Raw genomic sequence first — 13,527 nt, 5'->3', positions numbered from 1 at the left:
CCCCTGGTGGCGTAACTGTAGCTCATGGTCTTAGTCTGGGTTTGCTTGGTCTGTACATGGACACTGACAGGTCGCTGTGACATAGTGGGAATATTGCTGACAGAGGCAATAAACAACATTCACACACATAATACACACAACTAATTCACACACTTAATTCACACACCTAATTCACACACTTAATTCACATCTAATTCTCACACCTAATTCACACTTAATTCACACACCTAATTCTTGCACTTAATTCACACACCTAATTCTTGCACTTAATTCACACACCTAATTCTTGCACTTAATTCACACCTAATTCACACACCTAATCCACACACTTAATTCACACCTAATTCTCACACTTAAGTCACCTAATTCACACTCTTAATTCACACACTTAAGTCACACACTTAATTCACACACTTAATTCTCACACCTAATTCACACACTTAAGTCACACACCTAATTCTCACACTTAATTCACACACCTAATTCACACACCTAATTCTTACACCTAATTCTCACACCTAATTCACACGCCTAATTCACACACCTAATTCTTGCACTTAATTCACACACCTAATTCTCACACCTGATTCACACACTTATGTCACACTTAATTCACACACTTAATTCTCACACCTAATTCTCACACCTAATTCTCACACCTAATTCACACACCTGATTCACACACTTCATTCACACACTTCATTCACACACTTCATTCACACACTTCATTCACACACTTCACACACTTCGGCCTGTTGCCTATGGCACCACAATTCATTAAAAGATTTGTCCGAAAGATTCAAGTCAACTTTTGATAGGGATTAAGAGAATATTTTTTACGAGCATGTGTATCATATTGATTTTACGAAATGAATGTCAGAATTCTTGTATCTCCCGAGCAACAGCAAGGGTAAGATATGAATTATTACACGAGTTTAGTAAAATCAGCGTGACACACATGCGAGTGGAATGATTTCTTTATTACTCATTATTTTGTAATCCCTTTGAGATACTCATCAGAAAAATGCGCTAACCACAACCGCCGTGTTTGAAAACCACAATTGTTGAATGACGTCACTAGTCTCAGTGTGATGTGATTCCGACCTGACGTCACAATAAGATTCAAATGACATCAACAATGCTGTGCAGGTGATGTAAACAATACGCTGGTGTGTGTGAAGTTATATTTGAAGTACCGTATTCGACCTAATAAGCGCCCACGGCGATATTTGCTAATATATTGGCTAGTGAACAATCCCAATTAGCACCCCTTCCGATTGATCAATGTACACAAGACTTACTTATTCGCGTATAATACGCACTCGTGTGTTAGATGCACCCTTAGTTATTTGGAATTAAATTCTGGAAAAATATATCTGTCGTACATAAACATTTCAGGGTGTCAGCATAAACCTCGAAATTTATCTTTCAACTCTGTTTTTTTTCACCAAAATAATATTCTAATAAGAGCCCCCTATTTCTAATTTTGAGAGCGCCCTGGATGCTTATTACGTCGAATACGGTAGTGCACATACGACTTTAATGGACTTTGTTATTTCTAACACCATGGGGAATGAAGCAGATATATCATTCAGTTTATATATACATTTTTGGGGCGGTCGGGTAGCCTAGTGGTTAAAGCGTTCGCTCGTCACGCCGAAGACCCGGGTTCGATTCCGACATGGGTACAACGTGTGAAGCCCATTTCTGGTGTCCCCTGCCGTGATATTGCTGGAATATTGCTAAAAGCGGCGTAAAACCAAACTCACTCACTCACTTATATATACATTTGACATATTATGAGAATCATATTCAGTGTTTACGTTTACCGGTATTTATCAGTTTTTTTACTGGTAAAATTTGGCTTGGCCTGGTAATTCATGTGACTGCCAGTCCCTGTGGACCGGCAAATAAAGTACCTTATAAATCTGTGATATTCATATAAGTATATTTTTTTGTCGATTTTTAGTGCAAGGAAATGACATTTTGCTTTGCTTCAAGGTTAAAAATATATTCGTAGTGACTTCATCTTGAAATATCACAACAAAAGATGAGAAAATTGTGACTGAACTTTGTGTGAACAATATGTAGATCTAACGCAGTTGCTGCAGACATGACATCATTGCATTGAACATGATGTTGAAAGAATTACAACCAGGTAATTTTCATATGTTTTTTTTATTTGTTGAAAGTTGGGACTGACAAATGTTAGGGGGAACTGGTAATGTTTAGAGTTACCAGTCCAACAGGGCTGGCAGTTTCAAAAGCGGGAACACTGCCCCCGATAAGTTTATACACCTATGTGCTTGACTGCTTGTGGGTGTCATTAAACTGTCACTTTTGGTTTTCTTGCATATAACCGAACTGATTATCATCTCATTCCCACAACTCATACTTTTGTAACTGATAAAGAGGAAATCCTTCTTTTTTTCAATTTTAATTATTATTTTTAACTTCTTTGTCATAAAGATCAAGTAAAAGATTTGTGAAGACTTGAATTTAGTCAGCATTAATGTTGCCACATGGTATTTTATGAGGCAGACAATTCATTCTTTAAACAGTTTGAAGCATAATAATTGTTTTCAAGCATTTTTGGGGGAATTATTTTTCTTTCAAAAGATTCCCTGATCCCCCTCCTCAGATTATATCAAATTGTCAGTCCCTCACCCGCTGAATTTTAAGGCAGTCTCTGAAAGGATGTGAACATCCCATTCAACCTCTCACACTAAGTGTTTACTCTGCAGGTGTGTTTTGCCTGAACCGTGTCCTCGAGGGCCAGGTGTATGGTCCCTATGCAGGGGAGGTAATCCTGGAAGGATGCGACAATAAAGTGGATTATCGCTATGCCTGGGAGGTAGGTCTCGTCTGATCCAATGCTGAAACCTTTTTTGAAAATATTTTGTATTTTTGCTTGGATTTCAAAATTTGAATAGAGAGAGAGAGAGAGAGAGAGAGAGAGAGATATGTTTACCGTTTTCGACGTAATAAGCACCCAGGGTGCTCTTATTCAAATATTATTTTGGTAAAAAAAACAGTTGAAAGATCGTAAATTTCTTGGTTTCTGCTGACAGCCTGAAATGTTAATATACAACAGATATATTTTTCCAGAATTTAATTGCCCATAATTAAGGGTGCATCTAACACACGAGTGCGTATTATGCAAGATTATATAAATCATGTGTACATTGATCAATCGGAAGGGGTGCTAATTGTGATTGTTCACCAGCCAATATATTAGCAAATACTTATATATAGCCAATATATTAGCAGGCACGTTTTAGAGCGGGGCGCTAGATACATCAAATACGGTATATGATGCAAGTTGACGTTATGGTCAAGTTTGTGAAGGTGTCATGAGTGTCCAAGTCTTCTATACTGTTTAAAGCCGCGTTAAGTACCCTTCCCACTTACTCAAAGTTGTAAAATGCTAAGGTGTAAGATTGTGTGTGTATATGTATTTAGCTGTATGTCACTCACGGTCATGTGCGTGCCAATAGCAGGACCCATGAAGATACGGGGTAAGATAGGTCTTCAGCAACCCATGCTTGCCATAACAGACTCACTGACTTGATAGATACATGTCATCGTACCCCAATTATGAAGATTGATGCTCATGATGTCAATCACTGGATTATCTGGTCCAGACTTGATTATTTACAAACCGCCATCATATGTCTATAATATTGCTGAGTGCGGCGTTAAACAACAACCAAACCAAACCAAGCCAATAGTAGACTTTATAGTGTGTTAACCTGTCTGACATTAGACACAGGTTTTGTTTCCTGTATGGTAATACCGCTTCCTTGGTCAGGTGGTAGAGCGTCTGCCTGAAGAGCGGAAGGTCAGGGTTTGATCTTCAACTACGCCATACCAAATTATGTTAAAAGATGGTACTTGTTGTTACCCTGCCTGGTGCTAAGCAAAACAAGGACTGGTTGCCTATGAGTCAGTATACTGTGTCAGAGTAGGGCATCTGTGTTAAACTGTGGCATGGTACCTCAGTGGGCTAGCACAATAAAACAGGCATCAGTCCAGACTATAGCCTACCAGTACAAGCAGCCACTTCATAAGTGCAACAATCTTGAATGCGACGTTAAACCCCATTTCACCTCACTATTCCTTCTGTATGGTAATAATTATTACATAATAACCTCATTTTTTACCTCAATTTGCAGACAATTAAACAATCAAACTGAGCTTATTATGGAAGGGAGCTCATGTTAAATAATCTGCTTATATAATCAGTGTTTGAAATTAACTTATGTCCGCAATATTCCAGCTACATGACGGCGGACTGTAAATAATCGAGTCTTGACCACACAATACAGTGATTGACATCATGAGCATTGATCTAGACAATTAGGATACAATGACATGCATCAACCAAGTCAGCGAGCCTGACCACGCGATCCCATTTGTCGCCTCTTATGACAAGCATAGACTCGACTCTTACGGCCGGCATGGGTTGCTGAAGACCTATTCTACCATTGAGAGCATATGTTGGAAGGTTGTACTGCAGTCTTCAACAAATATGATGACAGTATCGCTGATGTTTGCAGTGTGAAGAAAATAAGATATATGTATATTTCTGCCGTCAGGTGTACGACTCGAACACGAATGAGCTGATGCACATCATAAACGCCACAAAGCCGGAGACGGGAAACTGGATGAGATATGTCAACTGCGCTCGCTACTTCGAGGAGCAGAACATTGTGTCTGTGCAGATTGGCAGTGAAATATTCTACAAGGCTATCAGGGTAAGGCCTTAATCTTCTGTTGTCGTTTGGAAGAACAAGGGCTTCACCAAAGGGGTTAATGTTTAATACCTGCAACACTTCAAGTTGACACATTCTACAAGGGCATTAAACCACACTCATGCACTCTCTTGTAGTCTGGCTGGAAAGGGGCAGCTTTCAATTTGAGACCAAAGAATTCTGCCTGTGCTAATGGTATTTTAGAATTTAGAATATTGTCTTTCTGAGAGAAAATTTGGCTATTATGTGAACCGGGTATTGGAGAATGTATTCTGTACTAGTTTTCTCACTGTGAAATATTGCCAACGCAGAGTTAACTCCATCTCATTCCATTGACAAGGCAGAGTTAACTCCATCTCATTCCATTGACAAGGCAGAGTTAACCCCATCTCATTCCATTGACAAGGCAGAGTTAACCCCATCTCATTCCATTGACAAGGCAGAGTTAACCCCATCTCATTCCATTGACAAGGCAGAGTTAACCCCATCTCATTCCATTGACAAGGCAGAGTTAACCCCATCTCATTCCATTGACAAGGCCATGTTTCCCCATCTCATTCCATTGACAAGGCCATGTTAACCCATCTCATTCCATTGACAAGGCAGAGTTAACCCCATCTCATTCCATTGACAAGGCAGAGTTAACCCCATCTCATTCCATTGACAAGGCCATGTTTCCCCATCTCATTCCATTGACAAGGCCATGTTAACCCATCTCATTCCATTGACAAGGCCATGTTAACCCATCTCATTCCATTGACAAGGCCATGTTAACCCATCTCATTCCATTGACAAGGCAGAGTTAACTCCATCTCATTCCATTGACAAGGCAGAGTTAACTCCATCTCATTCCATTGACAAGGCAGAGTTAACTCCATCTCATTCCATTGACAAGGCCATGTTAACCCATCTCATTCCATTGACAAGGCAGAGTTAACTCCATCTCATTCCATTGACAAGGCCATGTTAACCCATCTCATTCCATTGACAATGCAGTGTTAACCATCTCATTCCATTAGAAACACAAGTAGCCCAGGAGTCTACAGTGCCACAGTTCTATTTGCAAAGTTGTTTACCTTGGTCATGCCAGGATCTGCTGATTGTGGTTCGAATCCAAAGTTTCCCCCAGTTAGAAGCCTTTGTCACGTTACCCTGTTTGGGGCCTTAACTAAAGTGATTAGACTGCATTACTGACTGCTATGCACACAGTAGGCTCTCATGCTATGCAGAGCTCGAAAATAGTCATTAAGGTCAAGGGGTCTTTGTCATAACCCTAATGTTTATAGTTAAAATATAGGTTTTTATACTATTGCAGCAAACATCACTGACCCCAGGACACTGTTAATTTTGAAGACTGTTATGGTTTAACTGTCTGAATGGGCACTGTACCCAGCCCACTCACTCACTCACTCAGCACACTCACTCACTCACTCAGCACACTCACTCACTCACTCAGCACACTCACTCACTCACTCACTCACTCACTCACTCAGCCCACTCACTCAGCCCACTCACTCACTCACTCACTCACTCACTCAGCCCACTCACTCACTCACTCACTCAGCCCACTCACTCAGCACACTCACTCACTCAGCACACTCACTCACTCAGACCACTCACTCACTCACTCACTCACTCACTCAGCCCACTCACTCAGCACACTCACTCACTCAGCACACTCACTCACTCAGACCACTCACTCACTCACTCAGCCCACTCACTCAGCCCACTCACTCAGCACACTCACTCACTCAGACCACTCACTCACTCACTCACTCACTCAGCCCACTCACTCAGCACACTCACTCACTCAGACCACTCACTCACCCACTCACTCACTCACTCAGCACACTCACTCACTCAGACCACTCACTCACTCAGACCACTCACTCACCCACTCACTCACTCACTCAGCACACTCACTCACTCAGCACACTCACTCACTCAGACCACTCACTCACCCACTCACTCACTCACTCAGCACACTCACTCACTCAGCCCACTCACTCACTCACTCACTCAGCCCACTCACTCAGCACACTCACTCACTCAGACCACTCACTCACTCACTCACTCACTCACTCAGCCCACTCACTCAGCCCACTCACTCACTCAGACCACTCACTCACTCACTCAGACCACTCACTCACTCACTCACTCACTCAGCACACTCACTCACTCAGACCACTCACTCACTCACTCACTCACTCAGCCCACTCACTCACTCACTCACACTCAACCTACTCACTCAGCCCACTCACTCACTCACTCACTCACTCAGCCCACTCACTCAGCCCACTCACTCACTCACTTACTCACTCTGTGTTCCAGGACATCCCAGCAGGGGAGGAACTGTTGACATGGTTCTCACTCAGCTACCAAATGCAGAAGAAGAAAAAGAAGAAGAGGAAAAGTGTCGACGCCCAGGAGGAGAAGGAGACAGGTTGGTGACCTTGACTTTCTGGCAGTTGTAATTCTGGAGTGATTGTTATAGGCATGAACATGCGGATGTTTTCCCTGATTTCCGAGAATTTTACTTTTATTTACATTTCAAGGTTAGATTGAAAAAAAACAACCCACTAACACACTGAGCTTTGAGTATATTGTTACCGAAAAATAAATTTCTATTATATGTAGAATTCAATCGACAATTAGGATTTGTTCTATTTGGTCCAATAAGCCAAATGTATTTGTGTCCCCCTCACACTGTAAATTATTTGTGTTCCCCTCACAATGTAAATTATTTGTGTTCCCCTCACAATGTAAATTATTTGTGTCCATTCACAAGTTACAAATGGGTATAAGAGGCAATATTGTGCATCAGGTAAAATCCTGACTGGGCCCACTTGCACAAAGTGATCTTAGCGCTAAGATGATCGTAGCTCCCATACTTTAACATAGGCTTACAATAGTTGTAGCGCTAAGATGATCGTAGCTCCCATACTTCACATAGGCTTACAATAGTTGTAGCGCTAAGATGATCGTAGCTCCCGTACTTTAACATAGGCTTACAATAGTTGTAGCGCTAAGATGATCGCAACCCCCATACTTTAACATAGGCTTACAATAGTTGTAGCGCTAAGATAATCGCAACCCCCATACTTTAACATATGCTTACAATAGTTGTAGCGCTAAGATGATCGTAGCTCCCATACTTTAACATATGCTTACAATAGTTGTAGCGCTAAGATGATCGTAGCTCCCATACTTTAACATTGGCTTACAATAGTTGTAGCGCTAAGATGATTGTAGCTCCCATTCTTTAACATAGGCTTACAATAGTTGTAGCACTAAGATCGCTTGTGCAAGTGGGTCCAGGAGATTTAGAGTCAGTATGCACTTGCCCATCCTGCAGAAGCTCAAATCTCCTTCAACACTCTGCCCGGGCTCCAGATTACATTGTAGGCCATTGAGTTATCAGTCCCAATGGGTATTGAAAGTTTTCTTTGGGTAGTCAATATATTTTTACTTGTATTTTTCACCAATGATGAAACTTTTGAAATAATTCTGCTTGATGTGACTTCTAATGTGTGTCTGTTTGTGTGTTGCCCCTAGTGTGTTACATGTCGCATGAACTTACAACAGAGATATACATGTGTCATTAACAATGTGCGAAATGTAGCGCCTTGTTTATGCAATATTTAACTGTAGACTAGACTTCATGCATGTGTCGCATGCATTCGAGGAGTAAATAAAGCTCTGCATGTTTAGAAGGCTACAGTAGGTAATTACGCAGAGTGATGATGTACTATTGGAATTTTTAAATATGTCAGAGGTCATGATAAGGCCGTATCAGTGTATATACGGAAGACAATATGCACGAGACATTGGGGGATAATTTAGAAAACGTATGAGATAAGCATCGCAGTATACATGTACGGTCTAACATTCATTTGTAGACATATTTCCAAAAAAATATATTCTGATAACCAGTATTGATGCCTTGAAGCGAATTTTGCTTGACAGGGAATGAATACATATATATACATTATTGTGGGAGGAAAGCCCCAAGTGATGCAGGATTTAGACGTTTACCCTTTCTGTGAAACCCACGAGCACGGGTATGGTGCTGACAAACCTAGAAACATAATCGGGGCGAACCGGGATTCGAACCCATAACCATAGGTTTTTGGCGATGCTACTCTGCACAGCGAATTGCAGCGCCTTAGCCTTAGCCACCCGTGCCTGAGCCGACTGGGCCACCCGTGCCCCTCCTAAGATGAGGTGATTCGAAAGTGACAAGGGTGATTGTGTTGTTATGCTCCTGCTTTCAGCCATTGGTCTGTCTGCCCCAGACAGGCAGTAAACTACGATTATAATGAACACACTTTGAACGAACTGATGGATATGAAGAACTGATGGATATGAAGAACTGTTTTTTTTTGGTCAGGGCCATTTGCTGTATACTTTAGTCGAAATGCTTATTATAAACTACGGTTATAACAAACTAAAATTATTGGTCCCTTTGAGTTTGTTGTAATTTACTCTAGTTATTTACAATTGAACATGATATATACGGGTAAATTATTCACTAATATAAGATAGCTACGTGATAAATCACAAAGTATAATAAAGAACAAGGCATTATTTATTTCATGACACAATATTGTTCTATCATTACGTCATGTCTGGAGATTCGAACATGTGCTCGCAACTTGATGACGTTGTGTATTGGACAACGTTATTCTTCAGAGGGAAGTGTCCAGTGTGAGTTGTTCCCCATAGGTGTAGTTGGACAACAAAGATGATGGCAATGGCCGAATGATCGTACCCAATATTGGGAGAGATAAGATAATGGGTATTGGGAGAAAATGTGCAGATAATCGACGTGAAATTTTGAGGATACCAAACTTAACCCCCCTGTACATAAAATGGACTATATGCAGGGAGTCATCATTATTTAAATACGATTAAATGCTGTACAAAATGTTGATATGTCATATAAGGAGTTAACGACTTGTGGTCATTGTTTAGCATACAATAAAACACTGCAGGGATATAAACTATGAGGGGCGCATTAAATAAAATATTGTACAACTATTAATGTCTAATTATTCAGAGTTGCAACAGCCACCGTATTCATATTGCACTGACAGAATAGAGATACAGTAGACTTGATAATCAAGGATGGGTTCTGCACAGCACAGGCAATGGTAACCCATGAAGATGCAGATTAGAATTGTTTTTCTGCAACCCATGCTTGTCGTAAGAGGCAACAAACATGATCAGGTGGTCAGGCTTGCTGACTTTGTTGATATCATTCTATCCCAATAGTAAATTAATGGTCATGATGTCAATCACAGGATTGTCTGGTCCACACGATTATTTACAGACCGCCGTCATATAGCTGGAATATTGTTGAGTGCGGTGTTAAGCAACAAACAAACAAAATGGGCAATGGTGAATAACTGCTGACATTCCAGTTGGTCACACTTATGTTCTGTAGCACAATAAACCTGGACTGAGATTTGTTTGAGAGGTCACGCTAGTTTCATGATATGATCCTGTCTACTTCCAGTCACAGCACCAAATAAAAGGAAGAAGAAGTCTTCCTCTGTCTCCGAGTCAACCCCAGGCGATGATATGGGGACGCCATTGTTGTATGAGATCATGACTGCAGACACCAAGCTGAAGAAAGCAAAGGAATCTTCTGCAATGGTTGATGAGATGAAGAAACCACCCAAGCTAAGCAAGTCGAAATCCACAGGAAGCATTGATGTGAACATGCTCAAGGGTAGCCTCAAGAAACCGACCACGCCTACCAAGAAAGCGCAGACAGCAAGCAGTACACCAATTAAGGATCTCATTATTGTGCCGTCTGCTGCCGCTTCTCCGGGAATTAGTTCCAAGAAAATAACTCCAAAGAAAGCATTGAAGGTTAAAGACCTTATCGCAATGCAAGATGCAAAAAATGGTGTCTCAAAATCAGATATTTCACCTTCACCTAAAAAACTGCCCATCCCTAAACTGAAAAATATGTCGTCAACAAGTCCCAAGGTCAAGGGTCAGAGTAAGGTCAAGGCTGATGGTCCACCTGATCTTGCAATGGCGGGAATGGTTCTTCATAGTGAATACGAATCGGGCAAGATATTCCAGTTTGAGGTCAGACCTGAACATCATGCCGAAAATAAACTGGGGAAAAAGATGTTTTCTTGTGATATTTGTCATGCTCCCTATAACCATGCGTTCAGTTTAAAGCGCCATTTCCTCCGTAGTCATATCAATGCAAAGTACCTACCACTCAGTGATATCACAAACTGCCTCATTAATGTCGTGCTGCAAGAATCTGCAGTCAGAAGCTGTACAGGCAATGCAAGGTGGTTTTCTAAAGAAGCAAATAAAAAACAGAAAAGTTCGGATGTTGTGAAGGACCAAGACACAGCTGCAGAGGATACGGAGGAGAGTAAGGAGACGACAACTATGCCCGGTGTATACAGATGCTACCTGTGTGCGGAACTCTACGATGACCTTGATGGTCTTAAGAAACACACCCAAAACCATCCGTCTCAGGAGAAAGTGGCCAAGAAATTACCGTGTGAGAAGTGCAGTATGACGTTCAGTGGCAAGAACAGCCTTGCAAGACATCAGGAGACTCACCTTGGTCAGTAGGTCTTTGTACACTAAAACTTAACGGGGTAGGTTAGAATAGCTAGTCGTAAGAAGCTACTGAATGGATCGGGTGGTCAAGCTCAGAGACTTGGTTGATAGCATGTCTTTGTACCATGATGGTGTGAATCGTTTGCTCATAATATCAATCACTGGATTGTCTGGCTCAAACTTGATTTGCTACAGGACGTCATATTCTGCTGAGTAACAAACAAACTTAATACCGCTGAAAAATAATTGTGTTTTCTGTAGTTCAGGGCCCAATTGCACAAAGCGATCTTAGCGCTAAGATGATCGTAACTCCCATACTTTAGCATAGGCTTACAATAGTCTTAGCGCTAAGATCGCTTTGTGCAAGTGGGCCCTGGATTTGTTGGACATTATGTAACCTTTGGGTTTACAGGGTTAAAATTGATCCCCAGTAACCTATGCACATCTTACACTAGATCAGGTGGTCAGGCTTGATTGTGTTATCATACCCCATGGATTGTTGCTCATTATACCTACTGCATTCGACCTAATAAGCGCCCAGGGCCCTCTCAAAATTAGAAATAGGGTGCACTTATTAGAATAAAACTTTGGTGGAAAGAAAACTGTTGAAAGATTGTAAAATTTGTGGTTTATGCTGACAGCCTGAAATGATATAAAAGAAGAATCTGTGTGTATTATACACAATAGATATATTTTATTTTATAATATATTTAATTGACCATTATTAAGGGTGCATATAACACATGAGTGTGTATTATACATGAATAAATAAGTCTTGTGTACATTGATCAATTGGAAAGGGTGCTAATTGGGATTGTTCACTAGCCAATATATTAGCAAATATCGTTTATTAGAGCGGGGTCTTTATTACGACGAATACGGCATCAGTGCACTGTCTGGTCCAGATTGAATCAGGCCACCATCATATCGAGCTAGAATATTGTGAGTGTGGCGTTGAAAACAAACAAATGATATGCACAGGCACCATTCGAACGAGCATGATACACTGTCAAATCCAACACTGCATGACACAAAACAGATGAACGTGGAATTAGAACTCAGTTCTTTGTTTGTTTAACGTTGTAGTTGAGGCGTTAACCAATATAAGTAATACAAATGTTGTTGATAGTAGACATCACCTTACATCAAAAGTAAATCATGTCATATTTTCGTCCGAGGTCTTTTTCATCTTTATGTTGTATTAATGTCGAATATTTGGATTTGGTTTTTCTAGTATGCAAAGAAGACAAGTCTTTTCAGGCTGTTTTGTCATTCTTCAAACACAGGCTTTTATTTAATGTTTTTTATATTTTCTAGAACTTTTTTACCCGTGAAGATTCCGGGGTAGAATAGGTCTTCAGCAACCCATGCTTGCCGTAAAAGGCGACTAACGGGATCGGGTGGTGAGGCTCGCTGACTTGGTTGATGCATGTAATCGATCCCAACTGGCTGGATCGATGCTCGTGATATTAGTCACTGGATTGTCTGGTCCAGACTTGATTATTTACAGACCGCCGTCATATAGCTGGAATATTGCTGAGTGCGGTGTTTAACAACAAACCAACCAAACCAAATCTTGAACTTTTTTTCTTTCTATTTTTTACTTCGAAATATTAGTTGAAATTGTAGCTATGTGATCTGCAGTGTTAGTCATGTTTGTCTTGATGGTCTTGCACTTTCATAGGTTTTGTGCACAATATGTTTTTGATGGTAAGCTCAGCAGAATAAACGTTATTTGTGCTTTTCAAATTTTATTTTTCTAACACTTTTTAAGATTGTTGTTTGTTTAACGCCACACTCAGCAATATTCCAGCTATGTGACAGTGGTCTGAAAATAATTGAGTCTGGACCAAACAATCCAATGATTGACATTATGAGCATGAATCTAGGCAATTGGGATGCGATGCCAAGCATCAACCAAGTGAGCGAGCCTCACCTCCCCATCCCTTTAGTCACCTCTTACGACAAGCAGGAGATGCTGAAAACTAATGCTAACCCGCATCATCACGGGGGACATTATTGGTGAGTTGGGGAATCTGTGAAGGAAGGAATAGAGCCTCATTCTGACATTTTGTAGTTTCAAACTGGTTCTGTTGTTGTGTGGCTGTACTACTTTGTATTGCATGAAATAGATGTATGTTACTTTCAGTAATATAAGGGTAACGCTATTTTTCAG

At 40.8% G+C, this 13,527-nt stretch overlaps 1 protein-coding gene across 2 annotated transcripts in view; it reads left to right on the top strand.

Annotated features, from left to right (window-relative positions):
* The window catches only part of LOC139471157 (uncharacterized), a 63,501-nt gene that overhangs the window by 37,877 nt on the left and 12,097 nt on the right, over window positions 1-13,527 (top strand). For both annotated transcript variants that reach the window (XM_071253424.1, XM_071253425.1), the window contains exons 3-6: window positions 2,745-2,854; window positions 4,599-4,757; window positions 7,086-7,197; window positions 10,273-11,355. In XM_071253424.1, the coding sequence (XP_071109525.1) occupies window positions 2,745-2,854; window positions 4,599-4,757; window positions 7,086-7,197; window positions 10,273-11,355 (1,464 nt within the window). The remainder of the gene's footprint in view (window positions 1-2,744; window positions 2,855-4,598; window positions 4,758-7,085; window positions 7,198-10,272; window positions 11,356-13,527) is intronic.

Source organism: Haliotis cracherodii, unplaced genomic scaffold (assembly GCF_022045235.1).
Source record: "Haliotis cracherodii isolate W230 unplaced genomic scaffold, xgHalCrac1.p SCAF_22, whole genome shotgun sequence".
Taxonomy (NCBI): Eukaryota; Metazoa; Mollusca; class Gastropoda; order Lepetellida; family Haliotidae; genus Haliotis; species Haliotis cracherodii.
The sequence above is the reverse complement of the archived record's forward strand: the minus strand, read 5'-3'. Positions and strand labels throughout refer to the sequence as shown.